Below are 24055 nucleotides of genomic sequence, written 5' to 3' on the forward strand. Positions count from 1 at the left end.
ATTCTGACCAGTTCTGGATACTAGTTCTAACTGCTGTTTTTTGTAAAATTAAAATCTATATGTTTACGCAACGGTTTTACCTCATTAAACGGTTTTATTTAGTTCGACCCGTACGGAATTTGTTTGGATCAAAATTAGAAATTGAAATTTAAGCATCTTCCCGTTGTCAGATTGATCTGAAATTTGGTACAAACATTTAATTTAGATGAAAATACAATATAATAAAATCAATAACATTATAAATCTCAGATGGCCGCCGATACAAAATGGCGGATTACGTATTTTTCCTTAATCCCCTGAATATGAGTATCAAATGAAAGGGCTACACTAGTAAAACACGATGATTATGTCAAAATTTAAAATTCGAGATGGACGCCGTTCCAATATGGCGGACTAGGTACATATTTTTCCACAACCACCACAATATGTATCAAAAAACCGTTTAACTTAAAAGTTTTTTAAATGTTTTTATTTTACAATAAGTATTTAAAAAATTTTGTAGGCTGTTGGTATAGTTTTAAGGTGTTATTTTATTTTGAAAAACACAAATAAGCCCACGAATTCATCATTATTTCAGCCATACGTTCACTGCTGGGCAAATATCTACTCTATAGAACTCGATTGGTAACCTACACCAAGTGTTTTTAACACGTTGACTGCCACGGTAATTTATAAAAATCTTTTCTAAAATGACAATTTGATTTAATAATATATTATTAAATACTCTCATTCTAATGTACAGTTATCATCAAAAAGCATAAAAATATGTTTTTTTTTCTTTAAAAAGGTCTTACGAATCATCTCGTGAATTTATTTATATAATTTTTAAATCAAAATTTTTTGTTCGTTTTTAACACGTTGACTGCCGCGGCAATTTTTGAAGATTTTAAATTCAGGCTGCGTGGGGCGAATACGACCCACATTTTAAAAATAAAAAAGTTGTTTAAGGATAGCGGATCGGATGGATATTCTATAGGTATCTTTGGTAGAATATTTAATGGAATCCGGCGTTACCTCGCGGAAGTCCATCCTAAGTAAGAAAAGGGCCAATATTTAGCCATTTCCGCTGGCGGGCGGTGCACTTTGTTGCACGACTACCACTGCATGTGCGGAAGTGGCTAAATATTGGTCCTTTTCTTATCTTTTGTAGGAGTTTATGTATGGAATTGGATGTCTATGGCCTGAAATATCATTGAGTTCAACCTACCAATATTAATTATTAAAGTAACAGTAAGAAATCATTGGATTAAGAAACGTAACTTTAATTGCACAGTTAAATTTGCTGCATAGTTATTCTCGAGGTTAATGGACAAATTGGAATATATTTTAACTGCAGATAGTCATGCAGTAATCGAGAGTAGTCAGGAAATATAAATTCGAAAATTGTAGAACATTCTAGATTTATATATCTGACTTTGTTTTAATAGTTACGTATCTTGTTAATTATATTTCTGGAATATTGGACGGTAGAGTAAGTAGTAGTAGTAATAATTCCAGGAGTTTAAAACTTTAGGTGACGGACTCTTACTGCAATAGGGGTTTATCATAAGTAAAAAAATGAATTTCGACTCCGATTGACGCGAGTTTTACCTGCGTTTTTACGTTACAAATATCTTTTATTTTAGGGTCAAAAAAAAATCTTTTGCGACGTAATAATTCCAGGAGTAAAAAACTTTAGGTGACGGACTCTTACTGCAATAGGGGTTTATCATAAGTAAAAAAATGAATTTCGACTCCGATTGACGCGAGTTTTACCTGCGTTTTTACGTTACAAATATCTTTTATTTTAGGGTCAGAAAAAAATCTTTTGCGACGTAATAATTCCAGGAGTAAAAAACTTTAGGTGACGGACTCTTACTGCAATAGGGGTTTATCATAAGTAAAAAAATGAATTTCGACTCCGATTGACGCGAGTTTTACCTGCGTTTTACTTGTATCAGTTATGTGATTTATTCGCAAGTGTAACAATATATGCTTGTGTTATAGGAAGCCGAACAAACTGAGCATCGTGTGGACTCGGAGGTCGCGGCGCGTGGTCACCGAGCCTCTCGAGTGGGAGCCTTCCCTAAAGGACCCTCTCAAGTGAGTGCTTCGAGTGCTATTCGGAGTCACGTATGCATGCGTCAATTCTATACGACGCTTTCATAAAGCTACCCCCCTGACGTCTGCAACTTGTACGGCATAAAAGGCTTTTGTAGTTGTGTGTTAAGCCGTGAGATGTCGCGACGTGTTGTTCATTTAGCATCTATCTCTCTCTCTCTTTTGCATTTGTCTTTGTCTACATATAGATAATTAGATTTATTTTAAAAGTATGTACATGTTTCGATGCTTATATATGTATATTTATATATTTTATCTTTGAATGATTTTTAAATACTCTCAATTTAGTGGCTCACCCTGTTTGTGTGTTTTTCAGAGGATCAGTGATTTTTACGGTGCCGGAAAATCAGACGGTGACGGTCACGCTGTTCAGGGACCCTCGGACCAATGAGCTGGAGGACAAGGATTGGACCTTCGTGTTGGAAGATGTAAGACGATGTTCTCTTTTTTTATTTCTTGATGTTTCTTTTGTTAACAGGACTACACTGCCCAAGTGGCATTTGAAGACCTAAGCTGGTATTCCTTCAGGATTTTATCACTGGAGTGATCCTGTATCAGATGATTTTTAACACATTCCGTGTCGCGGCAACTTTTGAAGATTTTCCATTCAGGCCGCGTGGAACGTATACGACCCACGCTTTAAAAATTAAAAAAAGTTATCTAAGACGTATGCTTTACACTTTTAATACTGCAAAGCTATAATTAGCGGGAAAAAGTTATAAATTTTAATATGCATTATTCACGCGTGCGTGATGTGAAGTTATCTATATTCGAGCCTGCAATTCATTTGTTTAAGAATCATTTGTTTTTCAATGAGAACTGCGAATGGCTTGAACGGAAAGTGCAGCGAGGGTCGATTATGCCTCACATGGCATGGAATGTGTCAATCTGGACTCTACTGCTGCAGTGATTTTTGGAGTTTCAACAGGCAGAGTCCATGTGGCATTAACCCAAAATTATTTTATATCTATCGTTCCAGGGCTTCCGAAGGAGCTTTGACTCAGGTTCCTACGTTTTACTGTATATATAGGGAGGCTGCCCTGGTCTTAAATCGCTTAAGCGGTGGCTACATGAAGTGATTATGTGACCCTGGCTTTTGTTCTCACTTGAAATTTCAACTCAAAGGCGTCTATAATGTACAAACTATGACTTGGCTTCAAGCTATTGCCACTTCAGAAAGAAAAGCTCTGGTAGAAATTGAGAAAGAAACACCAGCAAAGTTTCAATCTAGAATGATTGGGGTTTGGTGTCTGCTGTGATATATGATACTACCTCGTTTCCAATTTTGACTGCTTTATTATCGAATACGTGCTAAGAGATAGATGAAGATGATGAAGATGAAGATGCTTAGATGGTCAGGTGGCGTCACTAGAATGGACAGAATACAGAACGAATATATCAGAGGTTCGTTTAAGGTAGCTCCGATCCCCAGCGAATTACAGGAAAATAGATTGCGATGGTATGGCCACATTCAACGGAAACTAGATGACCACGTGGTAAAAACTGCCTTAAGCCTCCCAGAATTGCCAAGAGGGAGAGGGCGTCCAAAAGCTACGTGGTGGTCTGATATCGGAAAGGAACTGGAAACCCTTCAACTTGATGCAGAGACAACCCAGGATAGAGTGGCCTGGCGCAAATTGATAAGGAGACCCGATCCCAAATAATGGGAAAAGGGAAGGAAGAAGAAGAAGACGTGCCAAATTGCAGCTAGACAGAACTACCTCAGATATTGCAGGGGGTTGTAAAAGTGGCAATTAAAAAAAACAAAGGTATCGGTAGAACAGTAAAAGATAGAAAGAAAGTAAAATTGTAAATAAAACATTAGAATAAATAAAATTAAATGTGATACCAACTGTGATAATGAAATGGTCTAAGAACTAAATACACTGTGATAAAAAAAGATCAGAAACCAATTACCGAAGGATGTGAAGAATGAAAGGTGATGAAAAGGAGGAAACTAAAAACGGACGACTACGTAAGATCATGTGAAGTATAGAAGACCGAATGAATGATCTTAAGATTGAAAGAGGAGTGAAGAAATAAAACGAATGATATGAAATGATTAATTAAAAATTGTAAGTTACCTGCACTTAAACGAGATGGACAAATCGACAGGCCCCCAATAACGGGTGAACATTAAAATATCTACTAACAGCGCCATCTATCGGCGTCTTACATATGTTTCAACGCCATCTAGTAGCAAGTTATTTAAACTCGGTACGTAACTTTCAAATTATTTTCAACAGGTGTCACCGACGGGGAAACGAAGGCGTGTTGCAGCCGCAGCGTTGGATTTACGAAAACACGCTTCTCTGGCGGCGGCCCAGCGGACCCTGCGCGTACAGCTGGAACCAGCTGCACGCCGGCTACGAGCTGCTTCCATACAGCTGACTCTTCACAGCGTGCTGTTACGTGAAGGACACGCTACGTGAGTGCTTCTTATGTGATAATCTCCTCTTTTTTTTATGACCCCCCCTATTGGGGGCCTCTCGTACCCCTATTTATGGTGGGATAGAGACTTTATTAGCATTTAATTTATTCAATTAATTATTTTATTTTCATTCTGTTCTTTTATACCACAATTCTGCTTTCTTTCCCCTTTGCTCTGTTTTACCATTCTTTCATCCTATTTTCATTTTACATTTTCTTAATTTCTAGTTTTGTTGTATCACATTTTTATCTTTATCTTTATCACAGTTTAATATTATTTATTTTAACATATCTTTTTTATTTTTGTTTGTTGATGCCTAACTTTTATTTTTTTCTAATAACTGAGGAATTCTTTCATGGTTTCTTTTCCGCCTATCAGGAAGGGTATTGTTTTATAATCTCCTCTTTATACACAACACCTACCACTTATAATACAGATATATATGACACTCTAATTCAGAACATTTCATGCCTTCACTTTCACTAGTCCAGTGTTTCTCAACCTTTTTTAAACCATTTATAAAATTCTTACGACCCCTTATATAATACATATAAATTTTGTATTAAAGCCAAAAGGTTAAACTTATATCGAGTTCATAAACAAATTGTCCACTTGTGGGGTGTGGGCAAACGCTGTCCTAGACGAAGAAATAGAGGCAAACAACGTTAAGCTATTCTGTTGTAAGTGAGACAAGGTATGAAAGGAATATAAAGAATGAAATGGAATGAAAGATATTATGATAGCGGTAGAAGACTTTTTTTTTGTTTCGGTGGGGGAAATCTTCCGGTATTTAAGATGCCCTGTCTCTGGGGGGAGGTCAGGGGTATGTGGGATTCCTAGCCACTAAACAGCCCCCCCCACCCCCCGGTGGTCGCCCTCTGCGCTAAACGGCGGACCGCGGTATCTCCCGGTCAGGGATCGCCACGCGGTCTTCCCTCGCGCCGTGCTATTTTTCGATAGCCCGTCCCGGGGTATGCGTGGATACGCTACCTCCGAAACCCTCGTGGTGCTATCACGATGGTTCGAGACCACGTCGAACCATCGTCCGCCTCAGAGTCGCCGAAGCTAGTGGGAGTTTAGGGCCCCCACCCTAAACTCTCGAGCGGTAGAAGACTGAGCTATGCGATCCTAGGTCGAGTGTTTGAATCCTAGGATACAATTTGTGCATTAATTATATAGGATTGTCATTATTCGTGAAGAAGTTTCCAGAGAATGGGCAGCAGCGTCCTCTGCTTACCATAATACCACATTGCGATCGCCAATACGCCTGCCAAGAGTGTGTGTTATAGTATATACCACCATAGATATCTTTTGGGGAGAACTATCCCTTGTAGGAAGTGATATTATTTAGAATTAATGGTAAGAAAAGGACTAATATATAGCTACTTCCGTTATGTGTATAAATGCGCAAGTATCAGCATCTGCGCATTCGTGCAATCAAGCATTTGCGCATTTATTAGCGGGCTGGCGGGCGGTGTACTTTATTGCACGACTGCTGCTACATAGCGGAAGTGGCTATGTGTTAGGTCTTGTCTTACTTAGGATGGACTTCCGCAAGGTAACGCCTGAATCCATTAGATCAGAGTTCCCCAAACATTTTTGTGTCATAGATCCCTTCCCCTGTTTTTCCGTGTTGGGTAGACCCCCTACTTACCTGATATTGATTTCCTGTAAATTTCTAACTGTAGTGAAGTTTAGTGTTAAAAACTTAAAGTAAAAGCACATGTTAATTTATACATTTATTAATTGAATTTAAATTGAAACTAATCAAAATAAAATTTTGTATCTGTGATGTAAAATATACGTAACATATTAATAATTTTTTACTTTATAGGTACTTTTATAAATAATGTAAACGTTTTGATATTATAAGATAGTATGATGTAAGTAAATAGCTATTATCAGTGTATGTGTGGAGATCCACTATCGTGGACCCCCATTTTTATTTCATGGACCCCCAAATTTTTTTTCGCTGACGTAGACCCCTTGCAGGTTGTCATAAACCTCTAGGGGTCGATATAGACCACTTTGGGAATCACTGCATTAGATATTAGAATTAATAGTAGTCGCTGTAATTCATTACAAGACATAGACTTCCTTCAAACATGGCGATGACCTGGGTCTTACGTTGCTAACATACAGTGACTTGTAGCCCTATGTTTATGTCTGCCTAGTCCATCCTGAAGAAAAATTTCACACGCGTGAACAGAACGTAATTTATCAACTGTACCATTGTTCACCAGTGATGAAGATATGCAGTCGCTAGCTTCACTTCTCTCGGTGAACAACAACTCGGACATCGCGGTGCTCGAGGACCTAGACGAAGATGACTATACCCTGTCAGACAATTCAACGAGACAGGTGACTTTCCAATTTAAACTTAAACTTTCGTACTCCAAGAGAAGAATGCAGAAGTAAAAGAATTCTATTCCATAGAAACTAATTTTAATGTTAAATTTAAAATCAACAGTTACCAATAGTGTGCCATTTCAAAGTTAATTTATCAAAGAACATAACATCTTGAATATTCTTCTAGAAGTTTATGAATAAGAAGAGAAAATATAACATCGACAACTCTCGAATATTCTTCTAGATGTTCATGATTAAGAAGAGAAAAATAATCAGAAATAGCATATAGGGGGTGATTAGTTATAGCTTTAAAGGAATAACTATATAACATATTTGTCAGAAAAAAAAATCTTTAGTGTTTTTATACCTATTTTTAATCATATGTATAAAGAGATCACTTTCAAATATTGTGCAATAATATGTTTTTTGTGTTGGAATGCAACAGGCCTATTGCTTAGGATAAATAATAAAAAATTGTTAATTGGTATATATAGTAATCCGAAATTTTAAAAACGATATATTTTACGTAGTTTATAATTAAAAAAGCAATTTATGGCTAAAGCGAATCACCTGTATTCCTCAGATGCTGGACCTACGCCAACAAGTAGAAGAGATGACCCAAAGCCTCACGAACAGCGACATAGCAGCGACCCCGAATAGCGTCCAGAGCCTGAACTTTGACAACTCCACCACCCCTACCGCACCCATGACACCAGACACGAACACACCAACTACACCCACCACCCCGACGCCGAAAAACACAGACGTGGACATGACACCGAAAGACACAAAAAAACAAACAGATTATCTCAGCAATAAAACTAAAGGACCTATAAAACCAGAAACCCCGAAATTCTCATCTACTCCCAACAAAATCGAAGAGCCACCGGTGGACAATTTCAAGATGATGCAATTCAAGCCGAAGACGATAGCGAAAAAGAACCTTAAGCCATTGGAATTGAAGACAAATTTGAATAACATCAGCCTGGATACGAACGAGAATGAGAAGGGAGATGACAGTGAGAAGACTCCGGTGGTGGATATGGAGAAACTGTTCCCTGTGAAGGGCTTGGACAAGGACAAGACGCCGGTGAGTGATCTTCAAGAAAGCCCACGTTGACACACACATGTACATTCGCACTTACAACAGGCGGCGCAAAAGTAATGTCATAATGTGAACGCGCCTTTAATTTTTAAAAATGGCGCCAAACGTCACTGCGCTTTGACATTTACGATGTAGATATAAAAAGAATTAGTTAAATGTCAAAGCACACTGACATTTGACATAAATACGCTTTCAGACAAACAGACACACACAGATATAAATACACACGGACTAATCTAAACGAAAACAGATGTTGTTATTTTATGTGTGTTTGTCTGTATAGACATCAAGTTTTATTTTAAAACACACGCACCAAAACTCTGTGTTTGGCACTAATCGGTGTAACATAACTCCTGAAGATGCCCCGTGGAGGGGTGAAACACGTGTTGAGTGATTTGGCGGTGGCGGTTGTGTGATTCGCATTGTTTGCCGCATACGCATTTATCAGCGGGCTGGAGGGCGGTGCACTTTGTTGCACGACTACCACTGCATGTGCGGAAGTGGCTAAATATTGGTCCTTTTTTTACTTAGGATGGACTTTCGCGAGGTAACGCCTGATTCCATTAAATACACACACCAAAACACGCAAAATAATAGAGAAAAATTTAGATACACCCATACATAAATAGACAAGTACAGATATATATAAACATACAAATATACACACAGACGCTGACTTATAAGTAGTGAGTATAAAGTTAACGTGTTGCCAGGTTCAAGACCTGCTGGAGTGGTGCCAGTCGGTGACGAGGGAGTACCGCGCGTGCCGCATCACCAACCTCACCACCAGCTTCCGGTCGGGGCTGGCCTTTTGCGCCATCATACATCGTTTCCGTCCAGATCTAATGTGAGTATTATACACCATATGGTACAAAATGAAAGACCCTCCTGGTGTTCAGAAGGCAGTTTAGATGTATAAGATTTTTTTTTATGACCCCCGCTATTGGGGGCCTCTCGTACCCCTATTTATGGGGACAGGGACTTTATTTGCAATTTAATTTTTCACATGATTTTTTATTTTCTTTCTCTTCTTTCATATTTTACTTTCACTTTCTTACCCTTTTGCTCTGTTCATCTATCATTCTTTCCTCTTTTCTTATTACATTTTACATTTTTACTTATTTTCTATAATACATTATAAATCACATTTGAGTTTTATTTTTTCACATTTTATCACATTTCTTATTGTATCTCGGATTTTTATTTTTTTGTATAAAGTTCTAACTATTTTCTTGCAACAAGCGAGGAATTCTTTCCTAGTTTCTGTATAAGATATTTAGAGCTGATCCACTGCACAGAAACAGTATATGAAGGCTTTCACATGACGATTGTGTGATTTTATATTTCAGAGACTTCTCAGGGTTGCAGCCGGAGGAGGCGGAGAACAATTTGCGAGTGGCTCTCGACGCCAGCAGTAAGCTGGGCATCTCGCAAGTGCTGACAGCTGCCGACGTTTGTGCACGCCCCGCCCCCGACAAGCTTGCGGTACCGCCCACTTTACAAGCCACGCCTACATATTTTTTTTATATGGCAGTTATTTGAACAAAAATAAATTTAAGAAACTGTTAAAATGGCTAGTAATTAATATGTATGAACGACATTATTCCAGCCATAAAAAGTCCACCGTTGGACATAAATATCCTATATATGCAATATGTGATTTTCAGATCATGACATACTTGTTCCAACTGCGTGCACACTTCACCGGCAGTGAGCTGCAAGTGGAACAGTTGGGTATGTAGAAATTCATCACCTATAGAATCTTACCAGCGTTGCTATCACGGGTGATATATAGTGATTTCAAATTTAAAAAAATGTCAACGATGTATTCAATCATACATTATATTTCTTTTCATTATTGAATTGTTCACAAACTAAAAATTACTAGTTTCAAACCTGGTACTTTTTACCTTTCATACAAGCCGCCCCTCCACAGCGTCATACGGACTATACCATACATGCCCTTCCTTACCTCCTTATTGACAAGTCCCATACATTCCATTCACAAGACGCATAAACACCTTCCAACAGATTATAATCTCATATATTCCCTTCCACACCGTCCTACGGACTATACCATACATGCCCTTCCATACCTCCCTACTGACTAGTCCCATACATTCCATTCACAAGACGCATAAACACCTTCCAACAGACTATAATCTCATATATTTCCTTCCACACCGTCCTACGAACTATACCATACATGCCCTTCCATACCTCCCCACTGACTAGTTCCATAAATTCCATTCACAAGACGCATAAACACCTTCCAACAGACTATAATCTCATATATTCCCTTCCACACCGTCCTACGGACTATACCATACATGCCCTTCCATACCTCCCTATTGACTGGTCCCATACATTCCATTCACAAGACGCATAAACACTTTCCAACAGACTATAATCTCATATATTTCTTTCCACACCTCCCTACGGACTAAAGTTCCATACATGGCTTGGGAGATCCATGTATGGGCCATACATGGCTCTCCCAAGATGCATTCAAACATCCATTGTCACCGATGCCATATAACTCGTACATACCAGTTGTGCTAATCTACAGTGAACATCTATCTTCTCCAGGTAACGACGAAACAGAGTCTTCGTACCTGGTGGGGCGGCATGACACGGACGCGGGAGTTCCCCGTGAACTCTTCAGCCGTGAAGTCAGCGCGCGTCGCTCCAGGATAAGAGACAAACCTCGACCCGGGTAAGAGATAGGACTCCACCTAAGATAGAATGGAAGAAGAGTGATAGAGATTTTGAAGAACTTAAGAGGAGAGTGACAAGAAAACGCAAACTGAATATATATATATATATATATATGTATATATATATATATATATATATATATATATATATATATATATATATATATATATATATATGTATATATATATATCTCTAATATATAAAATTCTCGTGTCACGGTGTTCGAACTTGAACTCTTCTGAAACGGCTTGACCGATTTTTACCAAATTTTACATGTGTATTCAGTAGGTATGAGAATCGGCTACTATCTATTTTCCATACCCCTAAGTGATAAGGGTGGTCCACCCCAAATTTTTATTTTTTATTTTTTAAACAAATTTTTTGGTTTTTATTTTATTATGATACAGCATACCAAAATACATACAACCCTAAATTTTCACCCCTCTACGAATAACCCTTATTTTTTATTTGCTAATTAAAAACTTTAATTTTTTTTGCAAAACAACGTTTGCGGGATCAGCTAGTACATATATATATATATATATATATATATATGATGACCTTGACTTTGTCGTCGGTCTATCTAGTGGGGGGGTGCCTACCTATTTAAAAAGGAATAATATAACGTACTGTCAAATATAATATATACATGTACTTCAAGTGGCAGGGGGCAGACCAGATAGCGCGAAGAACAGATGGTCGCTGGAGTCCAAATGTTCTGGTATGGAGATGGAACGACCATAAGATAGATGGACAACTTTGTTAAGGAAAATGTAAGCAGGATGCTTTGCCCAGCTGTGGGCGCCCAATAGTTGCAAAGACCATTCGCGCCACTGTGCCTTAATTTCTAGAAACTTCTATTTTGACCAGCCAAATAATATATGTATTTTTTAAAATTTAAAGTGGTGAATATTTCGATTTTTTGGTATTAATTAATGTATAGGAACACCCTTTACAATAATCAATGGTTTTAGAAGTAATAAACAACGTATTTATAACATAATAAGAAAAAGCGTTTTTAATATTCGAATTACTGTATAATAAAATTAATTATTGTTTATTATCTGTAATTACAGATTTTGTACTGCAAGAAGTTATCGACTTGTAGTGTTGTAATATAAAAAGAATAATGTAAAATAAATACATTTAAAAAACTTTTAAGTTAAACGGTTTTTTGATAACCATATTGTGGTGGTTGTGGAAAAATATGTACCTAGTCCGCCATATTGGAACGGCGTCCATCTTGAATTTTAAATTTTGACATAATCATCGTGTTTTACTAGTGTAGCCCTTTCATTTGATACCAATATTGAGGGGGTTAAGGAAAAATACGTAATCCGCCATTTTGTATCGGCGGCCATCTTAGATTTATAATGTTATTATTTTTATTATATTGTATTGTCATCTAAATTAAATGTGTGTACCAAATTTCAGATCAATCTGACAACGGGAAGGTGCTTAAATTTCAATTTCTAATTTTGTCCCAAATAAATAAACAAATAAATTCCGTATGGGTCGAAATAAATAAAACCGTTTAATATATCAGAGTGATCACTTCATAAAGAGCGATACATTGTGCAATACATTCACAGCTTTAAGGATTTTTTTATCAATAATCAATCATCCTGTATACATATGTACGAAACCAAAGAACTGAATGTTAGTTTTTTTATCCAGGTCCCAGGACTCAGACACCAGGTCTCAGGAGCGAGTCAGTCCAGACAAAGCCAACTCGCCGACGGCCATCAAGGACGTGCGCGAGATGCTGATGCAGCAGTCGAAGAGCATCCTGGGTAAAATGCTGTCTCCGGCCAGGGATCAGAAGCCCAAGGAGTCGAACACCAAGTGGTTTACGGAGCCGCTTAAAGTCATCGAGGTGAGTTTACGAGGGAGATAGAAGAGATAATAAAAGATTGTTTATCTGGAACGAATGTCGTGGCGATATTTGAAAGGAGCCTATGATCACCTAGTGAGGTCTACCACGTCTACCGGTCTACCTGCTTGTGGTCGCCACTCGAGTACCATTCGATCACAACGACCATCGGTTGCACGAGCAATGTGGCCCCGCTTGCTGCCACTCGTGTGGGACAGGGACTTTTTATTTCTAGTAATTTATTCATATTTTTTATTATTATCATTCTTCTCTTTCATATATCATCTTATCTGTCGTACTGTTTCTTTCATTCTACAATTTTCCCAGTCTTTCTATTTCATTCCATTAGCCATACATCCATCCTCAACCACTACATTCTAGGTTTCCTTACTATTTAATTTTGCAACATTACATTTATTGTTCAAATATTTAACACGTATTTTCTTTGTAATTATCATCTTATATTATACTATTTATTGCACTATTTTTGATACTACTATATTCCTTTTATTTCTATATTTTAGTGTTTGTTTTATTTATTTCTAAGATCTTCAAACGTTACATCTTGTATATTAAAAAATAAAAACATTTTCCAGCCCTTGCCAGCCCGTCCTGAAAAGTTGATGACCAGGAAGGAGCTCACAGACCCGTTCGGTTCTGATGATGAGGAAGAACCCACTCCTCCGCCTCAGGTTCAGGAGACTGTTAGCAGTGAAACTTGTAAGTGTGGTATAAGATTACAGTTAAAATAAAAACTTAGGCATTAGAGATACAATTTAAATTATCTCTTTATGCGATTACTTGGGATCGCAAGTATCATATATATATGTATATATATATACACATAAATATATATATATATATATATATATATATATATATATATATATATATATATATATATATATATATATATATATATATATATATATATATATATAATTTGCCCAGTGTCCGTTTGTTAAAAGTTGGAATAACATTTGGTTCAGCTTAAACTATTTTGAAGTATGTTTTGTGTCTAAAAACGCAAATGTCTCTATTGGTCTATGATCTGCATTGGTTCTTTGCAACCATTTTGCCCAAAAACTCAATAACGACCGTATTCTCCTGATTTGGCTTCGTACAACTTCTAGCTATTCAGCAAACTCAAATTTGATGAAATTGAGGAGATGAAAACCGAATCGAAGATTTGAAGGCTGAAAAAAGCGTTGGAAAAATTGCGTTTCATCGGACTGGAATTACTTTGAAAGAAATGAAATTGATTTGGAAGAATAATCGCCCTACTTTTTGATCGCAGTTAAAAAATAAATTTTGGAATTTTCAGTGAAACCAGAATCGAAACCGGTGATCGAAACAGCTGTCTCCGACCCCTTGACAGCAGCACTCCCCCCGGAACCAAGTCCGGCGACACAAGCGCACAATCACGTGAACCCACCGCTGGTATCCCAGACTCTGCCCCAGGCCCAGATACAGCCTCAAACACAGCCCCAACCTCAGGTTCAAACCCAGCCTCAAGCACCACCAGACTTGCCCAAACCCACACCGGTAAGTAACCAACTAAATTAATTTGTGTCGATTTTTTGGTTTGTTTTGAATCCGAGTATATTTTTGTTTTTGTTTTGTTTTAAATTGTTTTTTGAGTGTTTTAAATTAATATTCAAAGCTGACATTTTATAAATATTGTGTGAAGTTTTATATAAAGTGTGGGTATCGTGCTAAATTATTTTATGCTACCCCAAGTATATGGCTAAAGGAGGCTTTATTCGACAGATATATTACTATATATTCCCAACATTGGGCATTCAAAACGTATATCATGTTTCACTATATATATTATCAAAGGTATAGTTCGCGCCAAATTTACCGTCCCCTTGTTTTATATTGGTACAGTCAGACACAAAACAATGTTACTGAATATTTTTTATATATATTTCTTTATGTACTCCTAAATTGTCTTATGTTTTATAATTCCTCTTTTTATACAAAATTTATTATATAACTAATTTTTATATACCCCACAATGTGGTAATAAATATAGAAATGTACTAAACATTGTCTCTCTGACTGTACATCGCCTAATAATTTAAGAGTGGACTAATTTGGCGCGTACTGTACTTCATGTCAACTTAAATCCACATACAGATATCGTCGTTATCAAACTAATATTTATTTTGTGCAAAGTGTGTGACTTTTGTGCATAAAAAATGGCTCTTGTGAAATTTGAACTCACTTTTGACCGCTCAGTACAACTTCGAAGTGAACAATCAAACTGTCTTATTGTTTCTGCGAAATAAGCTATGTTTTGTTTTAATAAGAACTTTCTACAAAGTCCTGAAAAGAAAATCTGTAAAGTCATTTTAATATTCTGAAAGTGCAATTAGAATCAATTTTAACATATGTCAAAAACACCACATAGTATATATTGGTTTGAAAAATTAAATATAAATATTATTTTGATACTTAAATGAAATAATGATTAAATATTAAAAAAATTAAACTAAAATTTTTTGGTAACATATTTGCTATTTAAGTCCAAAATATGACAAGACAATCAATAATTGACATGTGCATCGTTTTCATTTGCTTCCATTTCCAAATATCGCTTGAAACACCTGCGCGTGCGCAAACAAAACGGACGCGACCCCCGCGACGGCGCATTCCATTCATTGCTTGTGATTGGTCCGTTGGATTGAACGCTTCGCTCTGATTGGTCCGTGCGATGCTTGTGTTGTGACGTCACAGCAACTGCTATCCCGTCACGACGAGCTCAAGGAACGAGCGAGACAGTTGCTCGAGGCAACTAAACGCGAGGCGAGGGAGAAGGAGAAAAACAGGCGGCAGAACTCTAAAGAGAAAGTAGAAGGAAATAAGACAGAGATTGTTAATGGACTTAGAAATGGAGAAGCTAGTCCGACTAAGAAGGTAATCATTTGAATTTTAACTTACAATTGAAGTTATTTTCTTATTGCTATATGAAGCAATATTAATTTACGTAAATATATATATATACACACACACATGTATATAGTTATATACTTATTCGTTCATATATATGCATATTCGTTTATTAAATAAATCTTATTATAGCATTTTACATGTTTGATATTATAATGAGCACATAAAAAATTGTTGAATTACATTTAAAACAGCATCTGTTGAGTTTTTGTCTGTCTGTGAGCAGATCAGGGTGTTAAAATTAATCGTCGATTTAATAATGTATGTAAAGCTATTTAAATAAAGATATTTTGTATTTATTTAAAACTATTAAAATAAAGGTCTAAGATATCTCGTGGAACTTTTTTATATGTATATATATATATATAAAAATATATATATAAAAATATATATATATGTATGTATGTATGTTATAACAAAGCAACAGTTAGTGTATATTAAAAGTGAATGTTACTCCTTTTTTAATGAGAAGGTTTAAATGTATTTCCGTCCTTGTCTAGCCAATGACAGAGGAAGAGAGACAAGCTATGTTGCGCGAGCGAGCGAGAAAGCTGATCGCGGACGCACGCGCTGGTATAGTAAGGTATGTAAGAAGTAATAATCTGGTAAATATTCAGTTGTTTAAAACTCTTCTGTTTTATATGTACAATTCTTCTTTTTCTACTTCTAAGCCCACAGCAGTTACAACAAGGCATTTGTCTCTCAAAGATATCTATGAAGGGATATACCATAATCCTGGTATTTCGGTACACAGAAGACCCTACTGCCCATACTCTAGAAATAACAATATAAATACGACTAATAATAATAATATTTTTTCTAAATACAACAGTTAATTATTAATTATAGTCTAGGGATCTAGTCGTAGTTTCAGGTCATAGTCGCCCACTGTAGGGCAAAAGTCTCCCCCAAAGCTATCTATAGGGGGGGGGGGGTACACCATTATAGGCACGAGAGGGGGGGGGATACCATAATAGACACGAGTCCTCGCTGCCTATCTTCTAGAAACTTGTTTGAGATTAGTGGGAATCCTATATAATTGATGCATAGTGTAGAATATATTAGTTCGCATTTTGGGATTCGAACCTGTGACCTACGATCGGAAGTCTCAGTCCACCGCTGGGCTATCTCTGCTCTAAATCAAATATTACAATGTAAAGTATTTATAACATTAAGGGTGATGTAAAGGTGATTTTTAAAAACTTGTCCTAGTTTGTTTTGGATTCATGTAGAAGTGTGTTTGGAACCTTCAAGTCAGCTGATGAAGCCAGGATGACCGGTCTTGGGTTATCTACGTCCAGTGATTTTCAGGGACCTTGACTATGTTGTCTATGACCTAGTGGGGGGCACGTCCATTTGCGTGTACTGGCTCGTGGCCACTTGAACCAACTGCCACTTGAACCCTCTGCCACTTTAGACGTTCTTCGATAGCCCTCCTCAATCCAATATCTAATATCAAATAAATGGTTCAAATGGAATATGTTTTTGTTTTTCTTTTACTAGTCCAACTTCTCCGTTGTCGCCGGCACGCGGTCGAGGTACAGTTGAGATCATTAGCAAACAGTCTGTCATGGAGGAACTAGCAGCAGGTATGAAAAACATTTTTTTTATTTCGTAAATATTTTTTTTAAATTGGAACGATTTAAATATATCTTACTTTTATTCGTGAAAATTGTGTATATTTCATTATAGGTATACAGTATCCGGCGATTAATATTGCACATCGACCTTTGGAAAGAGACAATCGGTTAAATTCGGCTTTGTAGAGCGTTATCTCTGTCGCACGAAATACGACTTACAAAACGTCATAGTAGTGTGGGACAGAGATAGTGCTCTACGAAGCCTCAATTAGCTGATTGTCTCTTTTCAAAGGTCGATTTGCAATATTTATCGCCGGGTATTGTAAAAGATTTAAAAGTGTGAACGTATGTTTATGTGTATGTATCAGGGGTGGTCAAGCTCTTTGATTGTGCGAACATTTTTAGAAATTAGATTTTTTTTTGAAAACCGTAATTGAATACTAAATTAAAACACGCAAAAGTATGTTTTTTATACAAAAATCATGTTTATTTAAAATTCATGACAAAGTACAAAATATGTGCATTGAAGTTAGATATATGCACACGTATATGACAGCACTCCTAACAATACTCAAGACGCCGGATAGTTAATTACGATCGGTGTTTGGATTTAGCTAATGTTATGCTAGAATAATAATAATAATCCTTCACACCAGTAATTTGTTTAGATTTCCCAGCAGCTGACATGGGTTATATAAATTTGAATACTGAAATAATTTTACAATAAATCGGAGCCAAAAATAATCGTTCAAAAAGCCGCATTTTGCTCGCGAGCCGAAGTTTGGCCACCCCTGGTATATATATATATATATATATTTTAATATAATATCGCTTCGAGCGATAAGACCGCCTCTTGTACTTCTATATGAATTGTTTCTTTTTCATTTATTATCTATGTTGTACAATAAATGGTAAATAAATAAAAAATTACAAAGTGATCACTGTATATAGTGTAATTAAAAATAGATATAAAAGCCTAAAATTTAAAAGAACGAAACATTAAATTGAATAAGAGGCTTTTGTCCCAAGATTTAACATTTCACACAATTACAGCTGGAGGTGTAGATCAACTGGAAGCGATGGTGTCACGTGGAGACACTCCTCCGAGTCCTGGATCCAGAAGTTTCGGCAGCGCTGATCGATCTGGTTAGTAAATAAAAAGGGTATTTACCAAAACTTAACTATCTTTGTGATAATTGATACATTTTGTATCAAAAAGTACCCTTATAGTGCTACCGAAAGCGCTGTTCTTTTCTGAGGGGGCATGATAGTTCGTACGGGTCAACAATGCAGTGAATTATTAATGTCTACCTAGCAACGCATTCTGGACACGAACGAACTAAAGCCTAAGTCGTCCACATGTTTAGTTCAATCTTAATCAGTCGATTAGGACTAAGTACAGTCTTATTCAGTCGATTAGGACTAAGTTCAGTTTTAATCAGTTGATAAGGACTAACTTCAGTCTTATTTAGTCGATTAAGACAAAGATCAGTTTAATCAGTCGATTAAGTATTAAGTTTGTTCTTAAGAAGCTAATTATTGTCGTGTGCTCTTTATATAACAGTATTTTTTTTGCAAAGAGCGACTGTTGAGTTTCTCGCCGGCTACTGCAGAACTGTCTTTCGAGCTGGCGACAGCTTCCTGTAGATACAACAATGCCGACATTTTATGTTGATTCAAGATTCGAAAGTGCTTGTATAAAAATCAAAATATTCTTTATATGATTTTTGATATGTGATGATCACCATCAAACTTCAGGCTAGAAGACAATCAACCAAATATTCTAACAATTTCTAGACATTTCTGGAATATTCTAACCACCGTGCTTGTAAACAGAAGAGCGACACAGCGACACTCGAAGCGTACGCAGCGCGTCCCCCGGGGATGCGGCTGCTCGTTCTCCCTTGCACTCCTTCTCCGCGCTGGTAGACCGTCTGGCGCCTGACGCAGCCCCTGACGAGGTAACCTTCATTCCTCCGTTATTTTACTCCAGCTTTGGAGGAACTCGTCGAATGAAGACCATATAATAGCTAGCATGAGTTCAACATAATCCTTCCATTGTTACCGAAGGAAGATGTAGTCCTAGGAGCTGAAGGTAAGTTGGTTCCTGCATGAACTAGGAGGATTTCGTATCTAGGAAACTCAAAACAATTAATTATTTCATCAGAGAACTGTATCACAGGCGTAGAAGGAAGACCACGTGGTTTATAGCTGGTATAAGTGTGCCCATTAGTTGCTCCCATTGGGCACCACGTGTTTTCTAAATTGAAAACAGAAAAAAGGGGTAGTTCTCCCAGATGAAGGTCAGATATATCTATGAATGTGCACTGAGAAAAAAAACATGAGGAAAGGAAGGCGTTGAAAGCAAGAAGGAATGAAAGAACAAAAAAAATGCAAGATATTGTGAAGGATAAAAGGAAAGAATAAAGGAAATTGAGAAGAATGAAAGTGAGTGTAGAATAAAGATAAAACCCTGAAAAAATTATTTGTAAATAAAGTCCCTGTTCCAAACAAAATAGGGGTACGAGAGGCTCCCAATAGCGGGGGGCCATTTAAAAAAAAAAAGTAAAAAGGCGATGAAAGCAAGAAGGAATGAAAGAACAAAAAAAAATGCAAGATATTGTGAAGGATAAAAGAAAAGAATAAAAGAAATTGAGAAGAATGAAAGTGAGTGTAGAACCCTGAAAAAATTATTTGTAAATAAAGTCCCTGTCCCAAACAAAATAGGGGTACGAGAGGCTCCCAATAGCGGGGGCCATAAAAAATGTGCACTGAGTAGGTTTTAGTATGTAGAAATCAAGTTGTCCTCTCACCATAGGGTTTCTAATCAGCCAGATTTGTTGTCCATAGAGACTGCACATTCTCCAAAATATAGCTAATCTTTGATTACTTACTTTCAGTAGATATAATGAGGTAAAACATATCTAAATAAATACATTTAAAAACTTTTAAGTTAAACGGTTTTTTGATACCCATATTGTGGTGGTTGTGGAAAAATATGTACCTAGTCCGCCATATTGGAACGGCGTCTATCTTGAATTTAAAATTTTGACATAATCATCGTGTTTTACTAGTGTAGCCCTTTCATTTGATACCCATATTGAGGGGGTTAAGGAAAAATACGTAATCCGCCATTTTGTATCGCGGCCATCTTAGATTTATAATGTTATTGATTTTATTATATTGTATTGTCATCTAAATTAAATGTGTGTACCAAATTTCGGATCAATCTGACAACGGGAAGGTGCTTAAATTTCAATTTCTAATTTTGACCCAAATAAATAAATAATTCCGTACGAGTCGAACTAAATAAAACCGTTTAAAAATATAAGATCTTTGATTTTATATAAAGGTAAAGTCAAAAAGTATAGTGGATTTTCTTAAAATTTTAAGTTCTTCACTTTTTCTTTCTGGTCAATTTCATCCTCGTACGATAAAAGGCAATACATTTTGAATAGTCCTTTTCCGGTATAGCCTTCAACACCTTCGATTCGGTTTTATTCTCCTCAATCATCAACACGAAGTCTCTGTATTAACCTTTTTGAGTTTAAGAATAACCAGAAGACGTATGGAACCAAATCAGGTGAATATGGTGGTTGTGGAATGATATGAGTCGAGTTTTTGGCGAAAAAAATTCGCGAGGAGTCAGTATGACATCGACCAAAGGAGACTTGACGTGATTGCTACACAAAACATCCTTCAAAATGGTTTGTGCGATTTCCAAATTTTAGAGAGTCTTACCAAACTAGGAAAAAATATGTCAGGTCCTTGTTGACTCTGGTTCTTCCTTATTTCTTGATTAATAATCTATTATTGGTAGTCCACTACTGGTATATTTAAATCAGTGATTCTCAAACTGGTCTATATCGACGCCTAGGGGTCTGTGACAACCTGCAAGGGTTCTACGTCAGCGAAAAAAATTTGGGGGTCCATGAAATGAAAATCTCAACACATACACTGATAGTACCTATTTACTTACATCATACTATCTTATAATATCAAAACATTTACATTATTGATAAAAGTACCTATAAAGTAAAAAATTATTAATATGTTACGTATATTTTACATCACAGATACAAAATTTTATTTTGAGTAGTTTTAATTTAAATTCAATTAATAAATGTATAAATTAACATGTGTTTTTACTTTAAGTTTTTAACACTAAACTTCACTTCAGTTAGAAATTTACAGGAAATCAATATCAGGTAAGTAGGGGGTCTTCCCAACACGGATAAACATGGCAAGGGGTCTACGACACAAAAAAGTTTGGTGAACTCTGATTTAAATCATACTGGCATATTGCTTCGTTGAACTCGAGCTCACCAGACAATATACTACTAGCGCCATCTATTGGCCTATGTAACTCGATTTATAGACAAAAATGATGTTTTGATTTTAGAGTAAAGAAACCGGGTCGTACATCGCCAGCGAGTTAGAAGCGCTGGAGAAGGAGCAGAGTGCGGTGGACGAGAAAGCCGCAGCGCTGGAGAAGCAGCTGCGCAGGGTCATGGAGTCTGCAGACAATACTGAGGTCAGGTCCACACATCAGTAAGAAAAGGACCAATATTTAGCCACTTCCGCCCATTCCTGCACATTTGATTAGTGCCAAACACGGTGTAACATAACTCCTGAAGATGCCCCGTGGAGGGGTGAAACACGTGTTGAGTAATTTGGCGGTGGCGGTTGTGTAATTCGCATTGTTTGCCGCATACGCATTTATCAGCGGGCTGGCGGGCGGTGCACTTTGTTGCACGACTACCACTGCATGTGCGGAAGTGGCTAAATATTGGTCCTTTTCTTACTTAGGATGGACTTCCGCGAAGTAACGCCTGATTCCATTAAACCACACACCAGTTACATCAAGTCGATTACAGGCTGGTCTTTGGGTTGGTGACAATAGCTTTCGCATATTAACCACTGTCCAAGGTTGTGAAGACATGTATTAGCACCAACTGGAACCCTGATGATTTAATACACCGTATTACGTAATATAAGACAGCGCCATCTAGGTAATGATTTGAAATACTTTTAAAAGAAATATATTTTTGTTGAGTTTCTTTCGACTGTTCTTCTTAGTTCTATGTCGTTTCAACCGAACAGTTGGTAGGTGCAGCTTGTCTTCAACAGGAGATATGAGAAAAATAAAATAAAATTGGGCTTTAAAATGCTTTAAAAGTGATAAATAAATAATTCAAAATGGATAGTATCGTGAATTAAATAAACTTCTGTAATGACCAGGTGAAGAAGTGGAAGAAGATATTTCTTCCCTGCGCACGTGTTCCATACAACCCGGTACCATTCCACATAACTTGTATATTAATATATTTAGATTATATATTTAATTTGAATTGTATATAGAATTTCGGTTTCGGAACAGTTGTGTTTATACGTGGGAGGGTAGTTACCCCTCCGCACAATCCCCAAAGTGCTGGAGGACCACATCCTTCGTTGGTCAACGGGCCCTTCGGGCCTAGCCGGCTAGCTTAGCTAGGCTGTGCTACCGACCATCCCCCCATCCGCCACCCGGGGGACTCCCCCCCTACGCTGTGAGGCCCAGCGCGGGGACGCTCACTTTGAAAGAAGAATAAAAACTGCTAGTGACGGAACGCAAAATCATGCGGAAGATCTTGGGACCAGCGAGAAATCAAGACGGATCCGAATCCGCTGGCTTGGTCACTTGGAGCGAATGGGATCGGATCGGAGCGTGAAGGTAGCGTACCTGGAAAAACCGAGGGGTCGAAGACCAGTGGGTTTCGCTGGATCGATCGCGTTGAGGCAGACTTGCGCGAATTGAATGTCAGCCAATGGCAGACGATGGCGCAAGATAGAGGAAAGTGGAAGTCTCTCGCTTCGGAGGCCAAGACCCACTTGGGGTCACTGAGCCAGCGGAGTAGTAGTAGTAGTGTATGTAGAATTTACTAGCAGTGTAGTCTTAGAGTTGAATTAATTAACAAACAACGTATCATCATCATGTCTGGTGATAGACGTCCACTGTAAGGTGCCTCCACCAGAGATCGCGAAAGTATTTCCCGTCTGAAATGGCAGTTGACGGAATATAGCTTCTGCCGACCCTGGTTCCCCTACTAGGAAGACCGAGTATGCAGTCAAGATCATAGGAAGTAGCTGGATACAATCACCAGACAATTCCACGTGGTGATGTTTATACGAGGCTTATGTGTGGTGGACGTCTATCAGCTGATATGGAAGCTGATATTTATTATCTGTGCTAATGCAGGAGGAAGACCGGCTGATGTCGCAGTGGTTCCACCTGGTGAACAAGAAGAACGCGCTGCTTCGACGCCAGATGCAGCTGAACATCCTGTGAGTACCTATATCTCCTAAGATTTCACCAGACGTATCTCTAGCTAGACTTTGTTTTATGTAGGGTAAATGATTTAGCGTGGCTATCCTTGTGAAGAAAGAGAAAGGGGGGTGTGGAAGGGGGACAGAAGCATGTAAGATATACACCAATACCTCACTTTGCGTCGTGGTTACGTTCCAAAAAAACACGACGCAAATTGATACGCTGCAAAGTGAATTAAAATTTTCTATAGCAAACCATGTAAAGATCGAAGATAGGTTCCAGGGTCACGAAAATACTACTTTTTGAAAAGAAAATCGTACAAAGTAAACATTTAAAAAACAAAATAAAAAACAAATAATATAACTCTGCCAATAAATAAATTTGAATAATATTTACCTTTATTGTAACCAGAAACAACACGTTAAAATAATAAATTAATAATTCTCTTTAAAAAAAGCACAACAAACTACATTACAACACATTACGTAATTGAAACTGAACTCCAAAATTAGCAAAACAAAATGAAAATAAAACTGTATTCAAATTGCGTTGATTTTAAGCTCGAAATGGAATCCCAGAGTTTTGATGGCATGGCGCAATTAGAAACAAAAGTGTTGCCATCTTTAAAAAAAAGGAA

The 24055-nt window shown here is 37.2% G+C and overlaps 1 protein-coding gene across 1 annotated transcript in view; it reads left to right on the forward strand.

Moving 5' to 3' along the window:
• Positions 1–24055, forward strand: part of Ehbp1 (Eps15 homology domain containing protein-binding protein 1) — a 47471-nt gene that overhangs the window by 17658 nt on the left and 5758 nt on the right. The window contains exons 3-21 of the mRNA XM_068768372.1: positions 1987–2082; positions 2417–2528; positions 4347–4528; positions 6775–6892; positions 7464–7970; positions 8699–8832; positions 9335–9470; positions 9653–9719; positions 10575–10701; positions 12381–12579; positions 13173–13296; positions 13901–14121; positions 15319–15498; positions 16032–16114; positions 17035–17120; positions 18165–18257; positions 18948–19072; positions 21514–21645; positions 23350–23435. Of these exons, the coding sequence (XP_068624473.1) occupies positions 1987–2082; positions 2417–2528; positions 4347–4528; positions 6775–6892; positions 7464–7970; positions 8699–8832; positions 9335–9470; positions 9653–9719; positions 10575–10701; positions 12381–12579; positions 13173–13296; positions 13901–14121; positions 15319–15498; positions 16032–16114; positions 17035–17120; positions 18165–18257; positions 18948–19072; positions 21514–21645; positions 23350–23435 (2808 nt within the window). The remainder of the gene's footprint in view (positions 1–1986; positions 2083–2416; positions 2529–4346; positions 4529–6774; positions 6893–7463; positions 7971–8698; positions 8833–9334; positions 9471–9652; positions 9720–10574; positions 10702–12380; positions 12580–13172; positions 13297–13900; positions 14122–15318; positions 15499–16031; positions 16115–17034; positions 17121–18164; positions 18258–18947; positions 19073–21513; positions 21646–23349; positions 23436–24055) is intronic.

This window comes from Battus philenor, unplaced genomic scaffold (genome assembly GCF_028537555.1).
Source record: "Battus philenor isolate CCGP_79_NKW_IND1 unplaced genomic scaffold, ilBatPhil1.0.hap1 SCAF_25, whole genome shotgun sequence".
Classification (NCBI taxonomy): Eukaryota; Metazoa; Arthropoda; class Insecta; order Lepidoptera; family Papilionidae; genus Battus; species Battus philenor.